At 46.0% G+C, this 18580-nt stretch overlaps 1 protein-coding gene across 1 annotated transcript in view; it reads right to left on the bottom strand.

The window, feature by feature from the left end:
* Nucleotides 1-9312: 9312 nt before the first annotated feature.
* LOC119460883 (sodium-dependent nutrient amino acid transporter 1-like) overlaps nt 9313-18580 on the bottom strand; it is a 35681-nt gene continuing 26413 nt past the window's right edge. Inside the window, 5 exon segments of the mRNA XM_037721997.2 lie at nt 9313-10170; nt 13026-13184; nt 14042-14142; nt 15318-15417; nt 17368-17496. Coding sequence (XP_037577925.1) covers nt 9982-10170; nt 13026-13184; nt 14042-14142; nt 15318-15417; nt 17368-17496 — 678 coding nt within the window. The 3' untranslated portion in view covers nt 9313-9981.

The following is an 18580-nucleotide window of genomic DNA, read 5'->3' as shown; positions in this document are numbered from 1 at the left end:
GAGCTGTCCAACCCAGACGACGCACCGGCAGAGCCCCTACACTATACCGCGACGCTCCAGTACTACCGAAAGGGCCGCCATAACTATCCCCCTCCTCATCCTTCGCTTAATAGGGCAGATGCCGCTGCCTGGCGGCAACTGCAGACCAATTCATTTCCGTGTCTCCAGATGCTACATCTCTTTTATCCCACCCTACACCCTTCCTACTGTCCCTACTGTGGGGCCAAACCCACGGTGTACCATTCTACATGGGAATGCCCAAACCCTTCGGGTGTTCCTCCTATACCCAACCCTACCGTTTCCTCTTGGGAGTCTGCGCTGCTCAGCACAAGCCGGCAGGAACAGCAATGGCTGATCCAGCGGGCTCGCGAAGTCGCGCATGGCAATGGAGCCCTGGACTGAGGGCCCCACTCATTGAGGAAGAATTTCCTACTTGTTTTCCAAATAAAAGTTTATTCTCTCTCTCTCTCGCCCACGATGAAGCGGGACAATCTAAGCGCACAGCCATGTGCGCGCTGTTCTGTAACGGGGGTTAAGTGCATGCGTACGACTTGCACATCTGCAATATGTGGAAAGATCAACGTTGTGATCAATCTCACTTTCTTGCTGCACAGGCCGACATTGGTCACAGGGTACGGGTTCGGCTTCTGAGTACAGCCGGCATACAACGTCTAAAGTTGGAGGTAATCTGCTTACCGAACGCCACCAATTTATGCTCGAGAGAGCGCGAACGCGTATATTTATGAAGTACTTTCTTTTGCACGTCCCTCTATTCGACCGATATAAACGCTTCGCTGGCATCTGATAAACTCAGTTGAAAACTTTAGGCATTCTGATATAATATATAATATGCTTCTTGTGTTTCTATGCGCGTCATACGACCTTACGAATCTATATTTTCCTGTAGAAACGGAAATTCTAGATATTGAAACGGTGCAGGTGTGCACCCTTACTATTTTTTTAGTAGTAGCAGAAAGTTTTCACAGAGTGTTTACAGTCAGTCCCACTCAGACCGGTGTATGCTAACAATTTGCACACAACCGCCTAGCAGAAACGCCAGCAGCGGAACGTAAACGGAACGAATTCCCTATATAGCGGAGGGTGAAGTTGAATCCACTTGGCTTTTTGGTTGTCTTGCAGCCAAGCTGATGGCGGGTCGTTCGCGCCTCGGCAAGACGCCCTTATCAAAAATGTCGCAGTTTCACCCGGAAGGCGAAGCATCAATTGCGATAGCAAATTAGTAGAGAGCTATACGGAGTAAGGATAGTCGTTTTATCAGCTGTATAAACTTGGACATGCAGCAGCACCAGCAACGCGCACAACTGTTGTCGACGCCGTCGGCGTTTTGCCCGCGTTCGCACCGAACGCGCGCGGCGTTGGTGACTGTTGCCGGTGCCTCTGGGGGCGGCTAGGAGGTTTTCGACGAGATCAGAACAGGACACTCGTCGAGCAGCATCGGAAGTCTTTACTACCTTCTCGCCTCACAACGTTTTTACATAAATACGCATTTGGTGCCGCAGCTAAACGCCACCTCCCCTCCCTTCCGCCTCCCCACGGCCTTTCGCGCGAAGGAAGAAGTCGCGTTTGCTCTCCGCCGTGCGTTCGCTCCCCGTGAAAGCACGCGTCCCTCGCACTGCTTTCACTCGCACATACAGCATACGGCGCACGGCGACGATCTCATCGCCGTTGGACTTCATACGGAACCTCACGGCACCGGTGACGACACCGACGGCAGAAATCCGCTTCGAGTGTCCATATAATTGCTATCGCAATAAAATTTGAAATCTACGCATTTCCCTGCAATGCCTCAGCGTGTGAAGTCTGAGCGGAGCGCAGCGTAAGCGACACTCTGCTAAAGCTCTCTAATATTGCGCGAGCGTCTACGGCACGGCATGCCAGCGTCTTATGACGCCGAGATCAACGACACTATACACATATGCGCAAGCGCGCAAATCACCTTGCTGTTCCAATGCCGTCTGCTTTTAGAAAAAGAAAAACAAGAAGGTCAACCAAGTGTCGATACTAAGGAAGACAAGTTTGACTTACATGAAAGTTCAACTTATTCGATGATTAAATGTTGATCTATTATGTTTCTGTCTGTGTTTCATGTTCATTATTCACTCATTTCGTATTTTATTTGGAACGTATTTCTGGAGCAGCTACTTCGACCTTGTCTTTTTTAGCATCGGACACTTGTCTGGCCTAATTTCTTAATTTTTTTACCAAGAGGCCAGGTGGACCAAATCCGGAGATTGGGCACTCTATAGTACAATGTGATTATTTGTTTACTATATCGGCGCTAATTACACCCGTAGAGGTTGATTTAACCTACTCTGCGACTAATTCTCGCTTGTGGGGCACGACCGAAGTCACCTTACAGACACAACTGCCTCGTGCGAGCCCTGCTTAGTCCAAGCGGGCTCGCTCCATTTCCCAAAATTGTGCCGTACGGTGGCTTTGCCTCAACATATTTATATCTACGGCGGTGCAGCCTTTACAGGGGTATACAACAATATGATTAATGTACGACTATGTTAGCGCGAATTACGCCCATACAGTTAATTTCACCTACATTGCGACTAATTATGGCTTCTTGTCTCGTTGAGACCTACATTTGATAACTCTTGCGACTCGCTACGACGCTTTGGAGGCGCGAAAGGACAGTTTTTTTCTGTAAGTGGCTACAAGATACCCAAAACCCAGGTATGCCAAAGCCGTCTGAAGTCAGCTAAGACCATATCTTCAAAACGGCCCAAAGGTGCTAAAATATTTTGAAATTCGGGACGGCATATTAACACACAGACGCTAAAGTTCGGGCGCAAAATTCTGAAGGGGGAATTTCACCCTTTCATTCGGTAACCACCATTTTCCCGCCAAAAAATGCGAATATATAGTCGCGAAATAGATACTTCACCGCAGAAAACCTATTTAGTTTAGTGTGGCCTTACGGATTAAGACACGTATGGCCATCTTCTGGAATAAACTCATCACCAAGACACCGACTGAAATTGTCCCCAATATAATTAGATCACAGACCGCGAAATTTAAAGAAAACATTGGTCCCGTGGCTCAATAAGAAACGCTTTATAACAGCGAAATATTTGTTGAGGAGATCAGCATTGTTGAGCGTTATCACGAATGTAGAGAGCGTGTCTTCATAATACTATTCCATATTTGTATTGCCATCTTGTATGCTATGTGACATTGTCGCTTTTGTTCGCATCGTTGTTTTGAGGCTTTCTCCGTAATGATGTCGCTGTGTTCTTTTGAATGTTATGTTGTGATGCTGTTGTATGTGCATTAACCGTTCTTCTGCTTGTTCTTTGACACGAACTATGTGCTTGAGTGAACAAAACTATAGTGTGCAACTGCACCACCGGTGCACAGTGAATTGCAGCTACTTCAGAAAGTGGGCAGCAACTGCGAACTTGAACGAAGTCTTCCATGGCAACAACCGAAAGGGGGGGGGGGGGGGGGGGTGAGGTGTAGTGACATCATGCTCTGCTTGCCTTCGGCAGAAAAGAATGTAAGAACATATTATTTAGGCAGGAAGGCATAACTACTTTATTTACGCGGCCAGCGCGACAATAAAAGTACGTAGGCTGCGGGACAAACTCCAGACTAATAATTGGACCAGGAAGGGTTAAGTAAGAAGCGAAACAATTCCAATCAAGCGCCCGCCTTTCCAGGCTGCTTTCCAGTGAGCGTTGCGACCTTGCTGTTCGACACCCCATGCTTCACAGAGGGCGATCAGCAGCCGTGTTCGCGAAGAGTAAGTCGACTCCCGCGAATGTCGCCCTTCGGCGAAGTTCCTGCCACCGGAGATGAGATGAAAAGTGAATCAGCGACAAAGACAAAAGGTTGGTGGCTCTGTGTCGTCGACGCACGCGAAGAATGCTGGCTGCTAGATTCGTTTACCTTTGAGTCACGATGAAGCGAAGTTTCGAAGTACATGCCTCACGTCCATTCCTTGCCTTGCTACTTGAGTGTTTCGAAAGCAGTTCAGGTGAACCGACTCGCTAACTGTTTCCAGGGCCGGAGACAGCATTAATATTGTGGTAACGCGCTCGAGAGACGGGTATACGTTCTCGCAAGCTGCCAATCCGGTTCAGATGACCGGCAAAATTTTTGGCGACGACAGAAGGCTTTTACACCCGTGACCCCGATTCGCCATTTCGCTGCCAAACTAGATCGAACGGCCGTACAACCTAGACCGGTGGCATAGAAGGATTAGCTGTATAAGTCGGCTTCCAAATCAAACTTGGTAATGTGCTCACCAACATTACAATGTTTCCAGCTTATTGAAAGTGAGCGGATGTCTTGTTCATTTGTTTTTAACGGCGAAAGTAATTTACAGTCATAAAGTCCTCGCTGATGATGTCCTTTGGTCATTAAAACGGCCCCTGAGAAGGAAAGAGAACCTTGTCCCCGAGCTAGATTCATACTCACCACGTTTTAGTTACCATCTAGCTGCTCTATAGCTAATGCACCGCGACAGTTGCCTTTTTTACTTTATTGAATTTTTTGTACTTATTACAATTACCAATGTTCTCTTGCAGATAGCATAAGCAGACAAAGGAGCTATTGATAGTTTTTTCGACATCCTGCTCAACGACAAATATACATGCGATGAGCATCGTAAGAGCATCTCATCATTGGAACACGCTGCCGAAGCAACGACTGAGCAGCACTGCTCAGGCAGATGTGATCGTCTTGGCTAGGCAAGAAATGAAGGGTCGTGGCGATGAATGAAATAAAATACTGGGAGACTTCTGTATGATGCCAATTCAATCGGATGTGTTCTGTTTTTCAGCATATCGAGGAAGTGCGCCGTTTTTTGGAGGGTTTGTTCTCTACAGACAGAGAGAGAGAGAAAAAAAACAAGAGGTGAAAGGCACAGAGGTTAACCTGATTGTGTCCGGTTGGCTACTATGCACAGGGGGATGGGGTAAGGTCAGAAAATATGAGAAAACAAGAGACGATAAAAAAGAAGTAAAAAGAAAAGAACACACTAGTTCGCTCACACTATAGCTTTTCGATCAGTCCCGTTTCTCTTAAATAGCATGCACACTAGCGCTTCTAAAGCAGTCCGGGCCGACTTCGGTTGGGATCAGGGTCCAAGAATTCCGGCTTCAGTAAAGGGACGGTTGTCAGTCTTGTCGAGCGTGGTGTTGAGGTCTTTTCTTCGTGCATTAAAGCGGCGACAATCGCAGAGAATCTCTACACGAGGCCAACATGCACCCCGCATAAGGGGATTCTCGCAAGCGGCGACGTCCGCTTTGTGTCGCAATATTATAAAAAAAGCTAATTATCACCTTCGAACATGAAGCCTCGGGCTACGGGCCGTTCACCAGACTTGACGCTCATCCGAAGGGGGAAAATGTTTTTGTTTAACGTCGTATTGTTTACAATTGAGCACCGCTGAACCAGCAATGCTTTTGCAGTGTCAGTCATTGCCGCATGAGAAATGAACGAGTGTCACAATGGACCCTTTGAGCCCGTAACAAATGCGACAGGCTTGACGGAACCAACGCACCGACCTTCCTGCTGCTAGCATGTTTTACTCTTGTCATGTGGGCAATAAATAAAAAAAAGTAAAGCAAATAAAGACGTCAAGGTGGCAAAAAGGGCATGTCCCGGTGTAACTTCCGATGGCAAATCCTGCAGTAGCGGAAGCCTTAAGTGGCTCATGGGTCGAAAAATCCGATGTCCGGCGTTATCGAAAAATTGACCGTATGGCACCAAAATTCAATGGCACCAAAATTCAATGGCACCAAAATTGATGGGAGTCGAACCCACGACATTTGATGTTTATTAAAGCGAAGTTAATTCAGGAACATTTAATTAAGATAGAGTTAATAAAGCACTCGAACCCACGACCTTTGGTGGGGCCAAAATTAATTGGCACTAAAATTGATGGTGCCATCATTGATGGTTGAACCCACGACCTTTGGTGTTAATTAAGGCGAATTTAATTAAGGCACTCAAACCCACGACCTTTGGTGGAGGAAAGCAAGCAATAGGAAGTAACAACGCATTCGAATGAGAATGTCAAGTAATTTAATGAATGTCTCGTGACCGCGCAGGCTTTCGCCTTCATCCGCTTTAGCCTATGCTAAAGTGACTGTCAACGTTTTATTTGTTTGGGTTTTTTAAAGAGAACTCCCGGATAATTTATGAGGCTGTTTCAAGTACCATTCTCCAAATGCGCAAGCCGAAAGAGTCGTGTCACTGTCACAGGAACAATCGTGTAGCTGACCAAGGTTTGGCACATTGGTCCGTTGATGGTTTTCGAATCTGCGTATCGTTCATACTGGACTTGAACTTGTAGCTTCGATTCCAGTAAGCTATGCAACAGTGCAAACACATTTACTTACGTTTCGCGTACACAATGACACGCCGGCATACGCGGTTACCCAGAGACAATATACGTCCAGCTGGGAACAGCAGGTCATGTAATCGGGTATCGAACTGGTCGTCTACCGAAAGACCAGCGGAAGCCCACAGGTTCGGAACACCTGAGAAGATCTAAACTAACTCGGAACATTTTCTACAACGCAGTTCTGAGGTATTTCATTGAAAGTTGTTTCTTGTGGCCCTTACAACGAAGAAACGCAAATGATGCTGCACAGCTGTGGCGACCACACTGGTGCATAAAAAGTGCTTAAAAGTGAGGTTTCATCAAGAAAGGAACCAATAAGGCATTTTTCTTACAACCTAAGGGATGTTTATTGCAAGGTGGATGTTGTCTTTAATCATCATCATCATCATTATTGTTGTTGTTAGCGTCGTCCTCGCCATCTTCATCACCATCTAGCAACCCCTTTGAGACGCGATACAATGGAGAGTAAGTCAGCGAAGGGAACAGCAAGAACTGAAATCTGAAGGGTAAAGATTTATGATACTTCAAACGCATGCACAAGCTCCCAAGCTCTTAAGCTCTTTGGTGCACCTGAATTATTAAAAAAAAAAAATGTATTAAGTGCAATGCGGCAACGCTCTTATACTTCCCTCACAGGCAGCTTGTGCCTCGCCATTTATTAGTAACGGACTGTCATGCATTCATTTATGCACTAAGCTATATTACTCACAATATAAGGTTGCTTCATTGCATGTTTTCCCACCCTAGCTACGCATCACAAGTCTTCCAGCCGTCTCTCAGACAAATCGTCTACATCTGAAAACAATATTCAATAACAACCCGCTCACATAGGCCCTAATGTGACTTCTAAGTAGGAAACTGCCCTTATAGTTATAAAAGTTTTCCTATCTGAGTCTATTTATTGTTGTTCGATACTGCTTCATTGCCGGCTTCCTCTCCATTGCTCGTACCAGAAGGCCGACCACAAGACTAGCTTTTACTGGTAAATTTCCTAGTTGGATTATTTTTTTTATCTTCCGAAAGTCACCATTTTCCCCATACCCACCCCCCAACCCCCATGCTCATACAGGTACCTAAATAACCTAGCCTCCCATCTATTTTCGTTCATATTTCTCAGTCGTCTTTCGCAACGTAGGGAGCCTACATGCAACGTAGGCTCGTACGCTCCCTATCACAACCAAACATGTGGCGCCCTCTCCTAGAGACCTTAAAAAGCTGCCTTTTTACACAAGACTCCGTGACTTCCACATCCCACACGCCGCTCGTCTCAAGCTCGGAGGCCACACTTAGTTGGACGTGCGTCATTTTGTGCCCGCAGGAGAGGTGACGCTGCCATCGTCGCAGCAAGCGGGCATTTTGAATTCCCCTATATCGTTCTGTTTTTTGAAATTGTACTGAATGTGGCTTATTGTTATCTATAATCTGATTTGTTTGGCCGGGAATGTGACGTCACTGCTTCTTAAATTTAGTACCCGTTTTGTTTGCGAACAACGAATCGGTAGCGCTGTGTTGAGAACCCAATGCGTAGAGTCAATCTCTAGTTTTTTTTGGTCTGTTCGCTGGACCTGCGTCTCGGATAGACAGAAGAGTCTGCGCCCATGTTGTGACACGTTGAAATTCTTAGCTAGTTCTTTTATCGCTGTTATTATTACTTTTTTTTTTATCTTAGCACAACACCGCTGCGCTTTTTTCAGAAGGTACTACGAGAACGTGTAAGAAAGCCGGAAGGTTAGAAAAAAAAAAGAAAAAAAAAGATACGGAGCTGTAAAACCGGGAACAGTGCGCGAGCACGCCCTTGTTAACATTTTTGGGTTGCGTATGTGCGCTTGGGTTGCGTATGTGCGCACATGCATGCACCGTATCTCTAAAAAAATTAATGACAAGACTCTCTCTTGGTCATGCAATCAACGAAAATTACTAAAAGCCACGAGTCGTAGATCGCTGCGGTTTAAAATGCCTGGCGGTCAAAGGTTATTGCGTTTGAGTGTTGGTGTACGAATCCTGATACTTCAGCGCGTCACGCAACGGATCTTTGAAACCGAAATATTATCGGCTAAGTTAAGCCGAAAGCTAAACCTGCAACAAAACTGGCCTTAAAGGCCGAAACATAGTTATTGTATAACATAACTATCGCACTGAGCGCACGCCTTGGGCAACAGCAGGTCAGATCAGGTAACGGCCCGTACCGTACACTACGGTTTCGCATACATGAACCTGACAAGAGTGAATCGAGTGAGAAGGCGGACTCAGACAGCCCGACCCGACGTCGCTTGCATGAATTCTACCTTAACGGATCGAGTGTGGTGCAGCAGCATCCGTCAAGGCGAGAAATAAGACAGTACATACGGTTCGATTCGACGCTCGCTGCGAACCTGCCACAGCACCTTGCAGGCACCTTGGATACGGCACTGGCTTCAGTCGACTGAGCCAGTGTCGAGTCGAGCTGATCCAGCCCGGCTCGACACTGGCTCAGCTCGACCGGCAAATCTCAGTCCGATAAGTTGCTCTTTTGCCGTGTTCATCAAAACGCACTGCATGAGCGTTCGACTAAGGATCGGATAGCACGTGTGTAAATAAAACATGTATAAATGAAAAAGAAATAAGCACATGGGTTGGGAGAAAAGCAGGCTACTTACAAAAGAAAAAATGAATAGACGTGAACAGATCTGTGGAAACAAGGAATTTTCCAGGTTTGTTGCACCACATTTAACGGCAAATGCAAAATGACTCACTCTGATAATATTTAAACGTCAGTAATGAACACAAAAAAAAAAAACCTTCTCGTCTTCGTTTGCTTGGCTTAGGCCCATCTGGTGTCTGGGCATTTAACTTTTGACCTGTATGTACTTCGCAGGTATTTTCTTGGTCATTCTATATCACTAAAAAAATAATAATTCCGAGAGGGAAGTAAAAAGAGAGAAATGACACAATACGATGTAAAACAGTTTATTGCTGCTTTCCGATATTTGAGAATGAATGGTGTATTGACGTCGTCACAGCACTAAAAGTCAACGAAAGTGCACTGTTCCGTGGCAATCGTTCGCCACGTAGTTTTTATCACAGATATCCGTTGCAATCGCCACTGCCCGCTTAACACAGCAAACACACGACCCACATCGCAGCACGCGCTACTTGTCACTTCAGTATCGTCACAAGTCGACACACGTCTTCTCCGCCGAGGGCGGTGAGCCATTCCTGTAAGCCCAAAAGATGAAATGACGCCTTCGCTTCTGCAGCCGAGCCATCACTGCACTTCATTTTGTTCCGACGCCATCCGCTTGAGGCTGGGTCATTCCTTCTAGATAGAAATGCATAGCAAGAACAATCGCGCATCATCATGAAGTAAACTTCTTGCGAATCATGCCCTGTGGACGGTGCGACGAAAGTTCTTGTGGTTCAACTCCCGATGGTGACACGTATTAATCGCCGAGGGCAAGCGACACGTTGGCTTCTGGAAGGCTTACGTTGTCTGTTAGCGTGGTGTCGTTTATTTCTGCAGCAGGCTGCGGGCCGTCGTCAATGTGCCAGCACATGCGGCAAGTAAAATCAGATCATCGGTCAACCCTGTGCTCGAAAGTTTTGATGAGAGTGAACAGTGATTAACCACTGGCGTCAGGGGTGAAGGTCGGGTTGACTTGACCGCTTATGACGTATGGCGTTTGTGAGGGCGCTGCGAACCGTCCTATTTTTGCTTTTAGCTGCTGCTGTTTCCACGCGTTCCATTCGCTGCGAACCATTGGGTCGCGTGGACCGTAGTTCTCGGAGGGCGAGAAGGTTGCCTTCAGTTTCTGAAATCGGAACAGGAAAGCGAGATACAAATGTGATTGAGACGTAATAATAGAAAGTTTGAGCATGATGACCGTAAATGTTTCACAGTTTACTGAATACCGGAAAATTGCAGATCCAGACGTGCTGCTTCTGATGACGATGTTGCAGCCTTAACTTCCTAAGAGCCCTTGAACAATACATTACACATTGCCTTCAACTTTTTTTCGAAATTCGCTCGGAAGCGATTACGCAATATATTCATTCTCGGCATGAAATACGGTACATGTGTAACTGTAAAGAGGTGGTTTACTCATATTCTTGTTATCCGCTTTCGAGAAATTTGACACTAAATTAATTGATCTAGACTTTTCTGTCGTTCCAGACCGCCAAAGCAACCTCGAAGTGTGTTTCGAAATCATTGAGATTGCGTGAAAATACCGGACCCGGCAGCAACATGCCAATGCACTACACGTAGTCCCATCTTCATCTCTGCGCTTAGGCAATGAAATGAGGTGTTTACCATAGCAAACCTTAGGAGATCCTTATTCTTTCTAGGGTTTTACGAGCCAAAACTAGTTCTGATTATGAGGCACGCTGTAGTGGAGGGCTCCGGATTAATTTTGAACTTTAGGAGATGATGGAGATATTACATAAATCTTTAAAAACGTGGTAGATAAATTAAAAAAATTTTTTTGACGTTCATAGCTTAACAGTAGACAATAACAACCTGCTTGAAGAGCGATTATGTCCCACAGCTCTGTTCGGGTCTCAGGAGGATATATATCCAGGCCAAAAGTAATGATAAATAATTGAACCGCAGCGATAGTGGCGCCATCTTTTGGCACTAACGTCAACTAGAAAACAAGAAAGTATGATTGCGACGAGCTTGTTCTGCCTACATTCTGGTGCAAAGGTTATAAATGGTTTTAGGCGCAAAAAAATAAGACATGGACAACAGAATAAGAGACACGGACAGGCGCCTCTGTGCAAAGGCGTCGCAGCAGCAATCATTAGCAGATTCTCTATTGTCATTTTTTTAACACTTTCTCGAGATAAATGACGCGAACCAAGAAGGTTTCTCGGGAGCTGTAGTAGAAGGAGGTGTTACAAGATGGCGCTACCAGCTTTAGTGCTGCCGTCGACGCAAACGGTGCTCCGCTCACTTACCGACGGCTGTAATTCTGTAATGACTGACAAGCTTTTGATTCCGGAAACGACACCCCAGGTATGAGAAGCGCGTGAGTTGTCCCAGGCAAAGAAATATTGTGTGTATAGTGCTACGTGACCGCATAAACGTCCTGTTGAAGATGGGAAACTTCAGCAAACAAACGTTCGCCTCCTTTTGTTATTGAGATCTAAACTTTACCACGTGCACTCGCACAGTGCTCGGCAATGAGTACGTGCGTGCACGTAAGTAACTATGCACAGGCTTGTTGTTATTCACCTCCTGCAACAACATACAGCGCATGCGCAGGGCGCGATAGTCGCTTGAGCTTACCCCCCACAATATCAAGCATTTCAAACACTTTGCGCTATCATTCGCTTCCAAATCAAAAGATGTGTCTTTCGCGCAAACGCCCCGTACGCTACCAGCTCCGAAGATTTGCGTGGACGAAAGATGACACGTTTAGCGCTTTGAGTAAACAATCAATAAATGGGTGGGGCATGTGGCTGCCTGCAGAGGGTTACACGAATATTTTAACAGCGGAGCTGTTTAAACCGGAGGTTGGCCCGTATATCGTAGACCACAAACTGCGCTTGGCGATAACGTCACCGCGCGTTGCCTAGCAACCACTTGGCACAGCTGCGCCTCGCTTCGCCGCCGCTCTGCACCTCCGCGCCAAGCTGCTACGACCGTGCACCTGTTCCGTCTAGCCATGACGTCACTTCGCGTCGCCTAGCAACCACATGTGTCTCGCTTCGCTTAGACATGTCAACGCTTCATCAGGCCGCGTCGTCGCTTCGCCTAGTTTTGCTGCCACCTAGTTACACATTTTGCCCAGGCCGCGTTGACAGTTGGATGATCGTATGGAGGCGGAGCTTTATCGTGACGTCAACGGGGATATAAAGCTCGAAGCCACCGCGACGGCGGCAGAACTCGCGTCTACTCTGTGCCGAGTACATGTAGCCTTGACAATGGGACGTCTAAGTAAGATTCGGACACCCGAAGTAGCCGCTCATCTTGAAGTGCTTCGTGCGGCCAAGCGAGAATCTGCGCGTCGGCGGCGAGCCGATCCGGAATACCATGCCGAAGCTGCAGCCGAGAAGAGGCGTCGTCGAGTCGAAGATCCCGAGTTTCGAGAACGAGAACGCGAGTCTGCGACTGAGTATCCAGCGTCGCCGGGATAGAGACCCTGGCTGTAGCTTGGTCGATCACAAGCTCCGCTGTTTGCTCCAGCCTTACACCACTAGTACAGGCTGCGCTCATTTTTTTCCCCTCTTTTTCTTTTGTCTTTTTTGCGGATAACGTTTCCTGTAAGCTTTTGGAGCTGATAGCGCAGCTTCCCCGTCAGTATTACAGAAAGTACCTTTCACAGAACGTTTAAGTGCAAGCGTCACGTAAGAGCAAAATATTTTTAATTTAACGCATACACTTTGGTGGCATGCTACATTAAAGCAGGGAGGTGGTCCTACACTGTCTTTTCTGTAATTTCTACTCTGCATCGCGCGCTGCTGTTAGGCTTGCTTCAAATCCCAGAAAAAAAAAAAGCGAATCAGCAAAGTATATACCACTATTCCAATCCACGAGAGCGTCGTTCTTATTTTATTTTTTATGCTCTCAAACTGCCGAAGAGTGTATTCGTCAAAATGTCATTGCAGTCAGCTCTCTGGATACGCACAGACTAGAAGACCTCGTCTAAAAGTAGATACGCACCTGGTAAACGGTGGTTCCCGGAGCTTTGGCGAAGGTGATGGCCATCCACAACGGCACTTGGCCGATGGCGATGGCAGCCATGATCCAGCCGATGGTCTGTCCCAGCGGCGGCAGACTAGAAGCGCCTCCCTCGGTGGCGTTGCCGTAGATGAAGATGGCCTGCGGGCATTCAGAGAAGGCGACTTTAGCACCATAGTACAAATCTGGTATGGTATCTGTTTCGTTCATCTATCGTACCATTGATTGATCATTGATTTACCGTGTGCCTGAGTTGTATTTGGTGACGTTCGCGTATCCCCAAAACTACACAGCCGTGAAGGATAACGTGCTTGCTTGCTTGCTTGCTTGATTGATTATTTGATGGATTTATAAATAAATGAATGAATAAGTAAATAAATTGTTAATTTCTTGATTGATTATTTAATTGATCGATTTATTTATTTATTTATTGACAATCGATCAATCAATCGATTGATTGGTGACCAACCAACAGATCGAGCCAACCAATCGATACGCATGGTTTACCAGCGCAATGTTATTCAAAAGACAAATTCTGGGGTTGTACGTGCCAAAACCACGATCTGATTATGAGGCACGCCGTAGTGGGGGGTCTCCGGAATAATTTGGACCACTTGGTGTTCTTTAACGTCCCCTAAATCTAAGTACGCGGGTGTTTTCGCATTTCGCCCCCATCGAAATGCGGCCGCAGTGGCCGGGATTTGATCCCGCGACCTCGTGCTTATCAGCCGAGCACCATAGCCACTAAACAATCGCGGCAGGTACCAGCGCAATGTCACTACGGCCGTTGTGCGCCGTGACGAATGCTTCACTCGGTTAAGCATGGCGCAAATATCACATTGCGTAAAACACAGGGAGACAATGCCGACCAGATAACTCTGCTGAAGCGTTGGTCGAACACTAAGTGACCTGGAGGATATTGTTTTACCTGAAGACACGCCCAGCCGTCAATTACACTAACAATGGTATTACCACAGATTATTATGCAAACTCCTTACAATGAGAGACACGGGTGTGATGAATCCCCAAGTGATCTTCCAGAACCACGAAATCTTTGTGTTGAGCATGAACTCGAAGTCCCTGATGACGTTTCTGATACCTGAAATCGAAGCACAAAACACCTATAGTTAACCTAGCACGAACTGAGCGCACATTTTCACACGCATTTTCTACAAAACGGAGGTCTATAGACTAGTCTTGATGGTCAAGTAATTCTGGCAAAGAGAGAATAAGTGCGTTTACAGCTCTGCCAGGGAGGGGTTAGTTGGCTTTTGTCATTTATTGACACACGCCCTATTCTGGATTTGAAATGTGGTTTGTTTTTCTTATTTACATTCACTGTATGATTCATTTCACTGTGTAAAAGGCATACGTGCAAAAAACACACAGGCTACTTCCACTCGAGCAGCTGCCAAGATTTTCTTCAAGCCATTGTTGCTATTAAGTAGGCCATGCATTTTCTCGTGCATAGCCGGACCACGCATAAGAACCACTCCCAAAATTATAACACCCTAAAAGAAATGATAAAGAGCGAGCAAACATTGCGCACAACAAGGACAAATGATGGCACAAAACAACGTTCATTTTTTTATAGACCCCTCCCAGTGCAGCCATCAGCATGAAGGAAAGCTCCAGAAACAAATTTTCTGTTTTAATCATCATCGCATTCACCGCAGCTCTGTAATGAATCATTGTGCAGCATCACTGCAATATATAAATTGTCGGCTTTTGTGTGCGCCTTCACAGCGATTGTGACTTCACTTTACTGTAAATAATGTAAAGGTAAATGTAACTTTATTGCTCTACTTCAATGCGCATTAATGAAGCCATACTTCAAGGAAACAATTCTGAGGATATTTGCGTTTTCATGTTGTTACTTCAATTTCTTTAGCACTTTGGTGAGGATTATCCACGAAACAACTGCTGTGTTTTTACTATTCTTTTTGTTTCCCTTCAATAAATAATTTATAATCTACGATTTCCGTTGCCCGCAAGCATGATTTCCGTTTTCATGCATTCTCACATCCTCCGGCTAACACTTGTACCTTTCGAACCCTTTTTGAGTGGCGCCGGCTGAACCCTTTGGAGCACGAGTTCTCATTGTACACTCTATTTGCGTTTCTATAAAGACATGCGCAGAATTTTAAGTCGCCCCCGCGTATAAATTTACGTAGGTTATTAGTTTTATTGAGCCGACGTCAAACAAGTGTTATTGAAACAATGAAGACTCGAGGTTCAAATGGCATCAAGTCCTTGAGCGTGCTCGACACTCACCATAAATCCACATGAGGCCGACGACTTCAAATATAGCGTAGAGAAACACGGCTTGGCCGACGCCGTAATTGTCAAACAGCAGGCGCATCGCATTTCCACTCTGGGTAAGGAAAGAGGAGCGCAAATTCAAAAAAAAAAAAAAAAAAAGACGCAGTGAGCATAGTGCTCGAACAGACGAGGTAATAACCACGTACACATCAACTAACCCCGCATGTATCATCCCCTTTAGTCATTTTGATTTAATCAGGCGATATATTTGCCAGTATTAATTGTAACTCGATATTACTCGCGCGATAGAAATATTTTAGTGTGGCGTCATCGAACTCCCCTCCGCGTTGTCAATATATTTTTGTTGCGGCATAGCGTGATAGGGTTAGTGATGCTAACCTCACACAGCATCTCGATGGTCACAAAGACTTTCAACTACCACGTATGAGGCGAATCAGCGGGATGAATAACGTTTCTGATTATACGAAATATATTTTAAGAAGAGATAAATCTAAAGTAAAGGAGTTGCTGTTACTCTAGTGGCTTCTAGAATGCAGAAGATTAATGTAAAATAAACCTACAACGTTGCATGTTTTATAATATTTGGGAATTAGGCGAAGACAGTGAAACAACAGAGATATAAAAGCAAAAAAAAAAAGACAGGGAGGGTAATCAAAGATTATCTCTGGTTTGCTACCCTGTACTGAGGAAAGGGGAAGGGGACACGAATGAAAGGAAATCGAAAAAAAGTCAACACACGATATGGCGTTCTAGTTGATACACGGCCGCTGACCATAATTTTTTGGCAAAAACCTGCCGCGTGACACCAAGCCCTCTAAACCATATTACGAATACTGGCAATCCTCAGAGTGTACTAATTAATTTACTATAACACTTGTTTCAAGCAACCAGTTTTAGTTTCGGTACCCAGGGGGCATCTATGCGTCATGACGCACCTGGTAGTACCATTGGCTCGTTCCTTGACTGCAATCGCCGCGGCTAGCACACACGAGCACAACCAAAAGAAACGCGCGCAGCGTTCTTTTTTATTTGTTGCGGGCAACGTTGGTCTAATGCTAACCTAGCCTTATTGTTACAAGACGTCTGCAAAGTTTCTGTTCTGTGTCATGACGTCGCAACAATGTCGATGACGCCAGGTCCGGCGTTTTGGGACTAGCTTCAGTATCAAAATAAAGTGTAAGTGTGATCCGACCATCACACTTGCTGAATGTCACCATTTTACGTGCTATAAATGTGCGGAAGAGCTCCTACGACTTCGAAGATATCCGTCAGTACTTCTTTATTAAGCTATAACACCCCCCCCCCCCCCCGAGTCTGACTACACAGCTATATATCAACTTATACGTATCCTGCAGCCCTAGTTCCTTCCCTTATTCTCTCCGTATCGAAGTTATTCGTAATCATCGCCCTGAATTAAGTGCACTCATTTTCACACAACCTTGGAATTTACTCAGTCGTCAGCGTTCCTGTCGATCGAAGAAGAGAGCAGAAATGAACGTGATGAATACTCGTGATAGCTCGCACAGACTTGGTTTAGTCGCATGTTTCGTTTACGTAACCATATTTCTCACTGTGTTTGTGTCTCAACTCAGGGTCGCACGATGTCACGATGCCTGACGCGTTAAAAGAAGATTGACAAGTGTGAGCCGGAAAAAAATTACTCCATCTCCCGCTAAAGGGAACCATGTGTGGATGAGAAGCAGCGGGGAGATGGTTAGCTTGAGCGGGAGATGGTTTCGCGGCAGCGGCCCGAGCGCTGATCGCGGCGCTGCACAGGAGAGAGAATGAGGCGCGCGCGCTCCGTTATTTTCATACCGTGGAACTACCGTGGCGCCCTCAGCGGAGTATGCAGCTGTCGCACCACCTGTCGTGCGCGCCACTCCGGATTCCTAGAGGAGAGAAAGGGGGGAGCGTAGGAGAGGAGAGAGAGGGGGCGGTGACGCGCATGCACTGTGGGGATGTGGTACGCCGCGGGACGGAGGGACGGACACAGCCCCTGCCATAAGCTGCTTCGCATCTAAAAAAACAGTTTGCGACGTACGTCGGTGCACAGAATGAGACCCGTGCCGAAGCAGATGGCACAGAAGATGACGGCGATGTGACTCCTCCACTTCGCGAGCGCAGGAAACTGGTCGGTGAGGACTGTGGTCACGGCCTGGACGTCGCCGACCTACGTAGAACAAGGCATTAAACGAGCACTTCTGGCTTGTCCGTGGACGTATTACACTTCACGTAATACCAAGTCACCGGAGGACATGAACGACAGTGACAAGACTGGTGTCTTGACGATGTCTTGGGACAAAGTCGTGTAAGGGATTATGCCACAGCCGACACTTTACAGAAGCAGCTAAGTAGAATATGGTTGGCAGCTGCAATAAGCATGAGCACGGCGGTGTGTATAAAAACACGGGTAAAGAAGGGACACGTAATACAGAACGGGCGCAACACACAACTGGCGCTTCAATAAAGCTGGCAAGGGCCTCGTATGCGCTCAATGATTGCGGATTTGTTTTAGTAGGCTTCACCGCAATATATCGGCAGGTATAACAATGAAGCTTTTTGTATGAATTAAGTAATTAAGGAATGCAATGTAACCCTACGTGCCAAGTTCATCCTTTTCAATTTTAGTATAGCCTTCACTGCTTGATAGTTCTTTCTACTATCAGTATGCTTCAGCGCAATACACTGTGTGTCTGGTGTACGCTGCGCACTACATTTTTCTTTTCTTTTTTTTTGTAATTGATCAGTTGTTATTTATTAGGTGCTGTCAGCGCGCTTCACCGTAATGCACAACTAAAGCAACATTCATCACTGTTATACGGATCTGTAGGCGTATTACTGTGGAGTTAACTGAAGCATATGCGCCAATACGGAACGAATATAAAACCATTGCTAATTTATCATAATTGACGAGTTATTACGCACTGTCAGCATGTTTCACTGCAACACACAATTTATGTAAAAGTGATTCACCGTAGTACAAGTCAGTATTGCGGTGAAGCTTACTAAAGCATATCTGTTATTATGGAACCTGTAAGACCCCTCTGTATCTTCTGCACCAGAAGATAGCTCCACCAACTGGACTGCTGATGCCTACACATCTGGAAACCCGGTATTCCGACAACTGCAATATGTATAGGGACAAGCTAAAACTTTCTAAAGTGAACAAGTAGGAATAAACAGATAGTAAAGAGTTTTAACTTGTCCGCATACGTGTGAGCTTTTACAAGTAAACCGAGTTGCTGGATACATGG

The sequence above is a fragment of the Dermacentor silvarum genome, chromosome 8, assembly GCF_013339745.2.
Source record: "Dermacentor silvarum isolate Dsil-2018 chromosome 8, BIME_Dsil_1.4, whole genome shotgun sequence".
Lineage (NCBI taxonomy): Eukaryota > Metazoa > Arthropoda > Arachnida > Ixodida > Ixodidae > Dermacentor > Dermacentor silvarum.
This window is presented reverse-complemented; position numbering and strand designations above follow the sequence as displayed.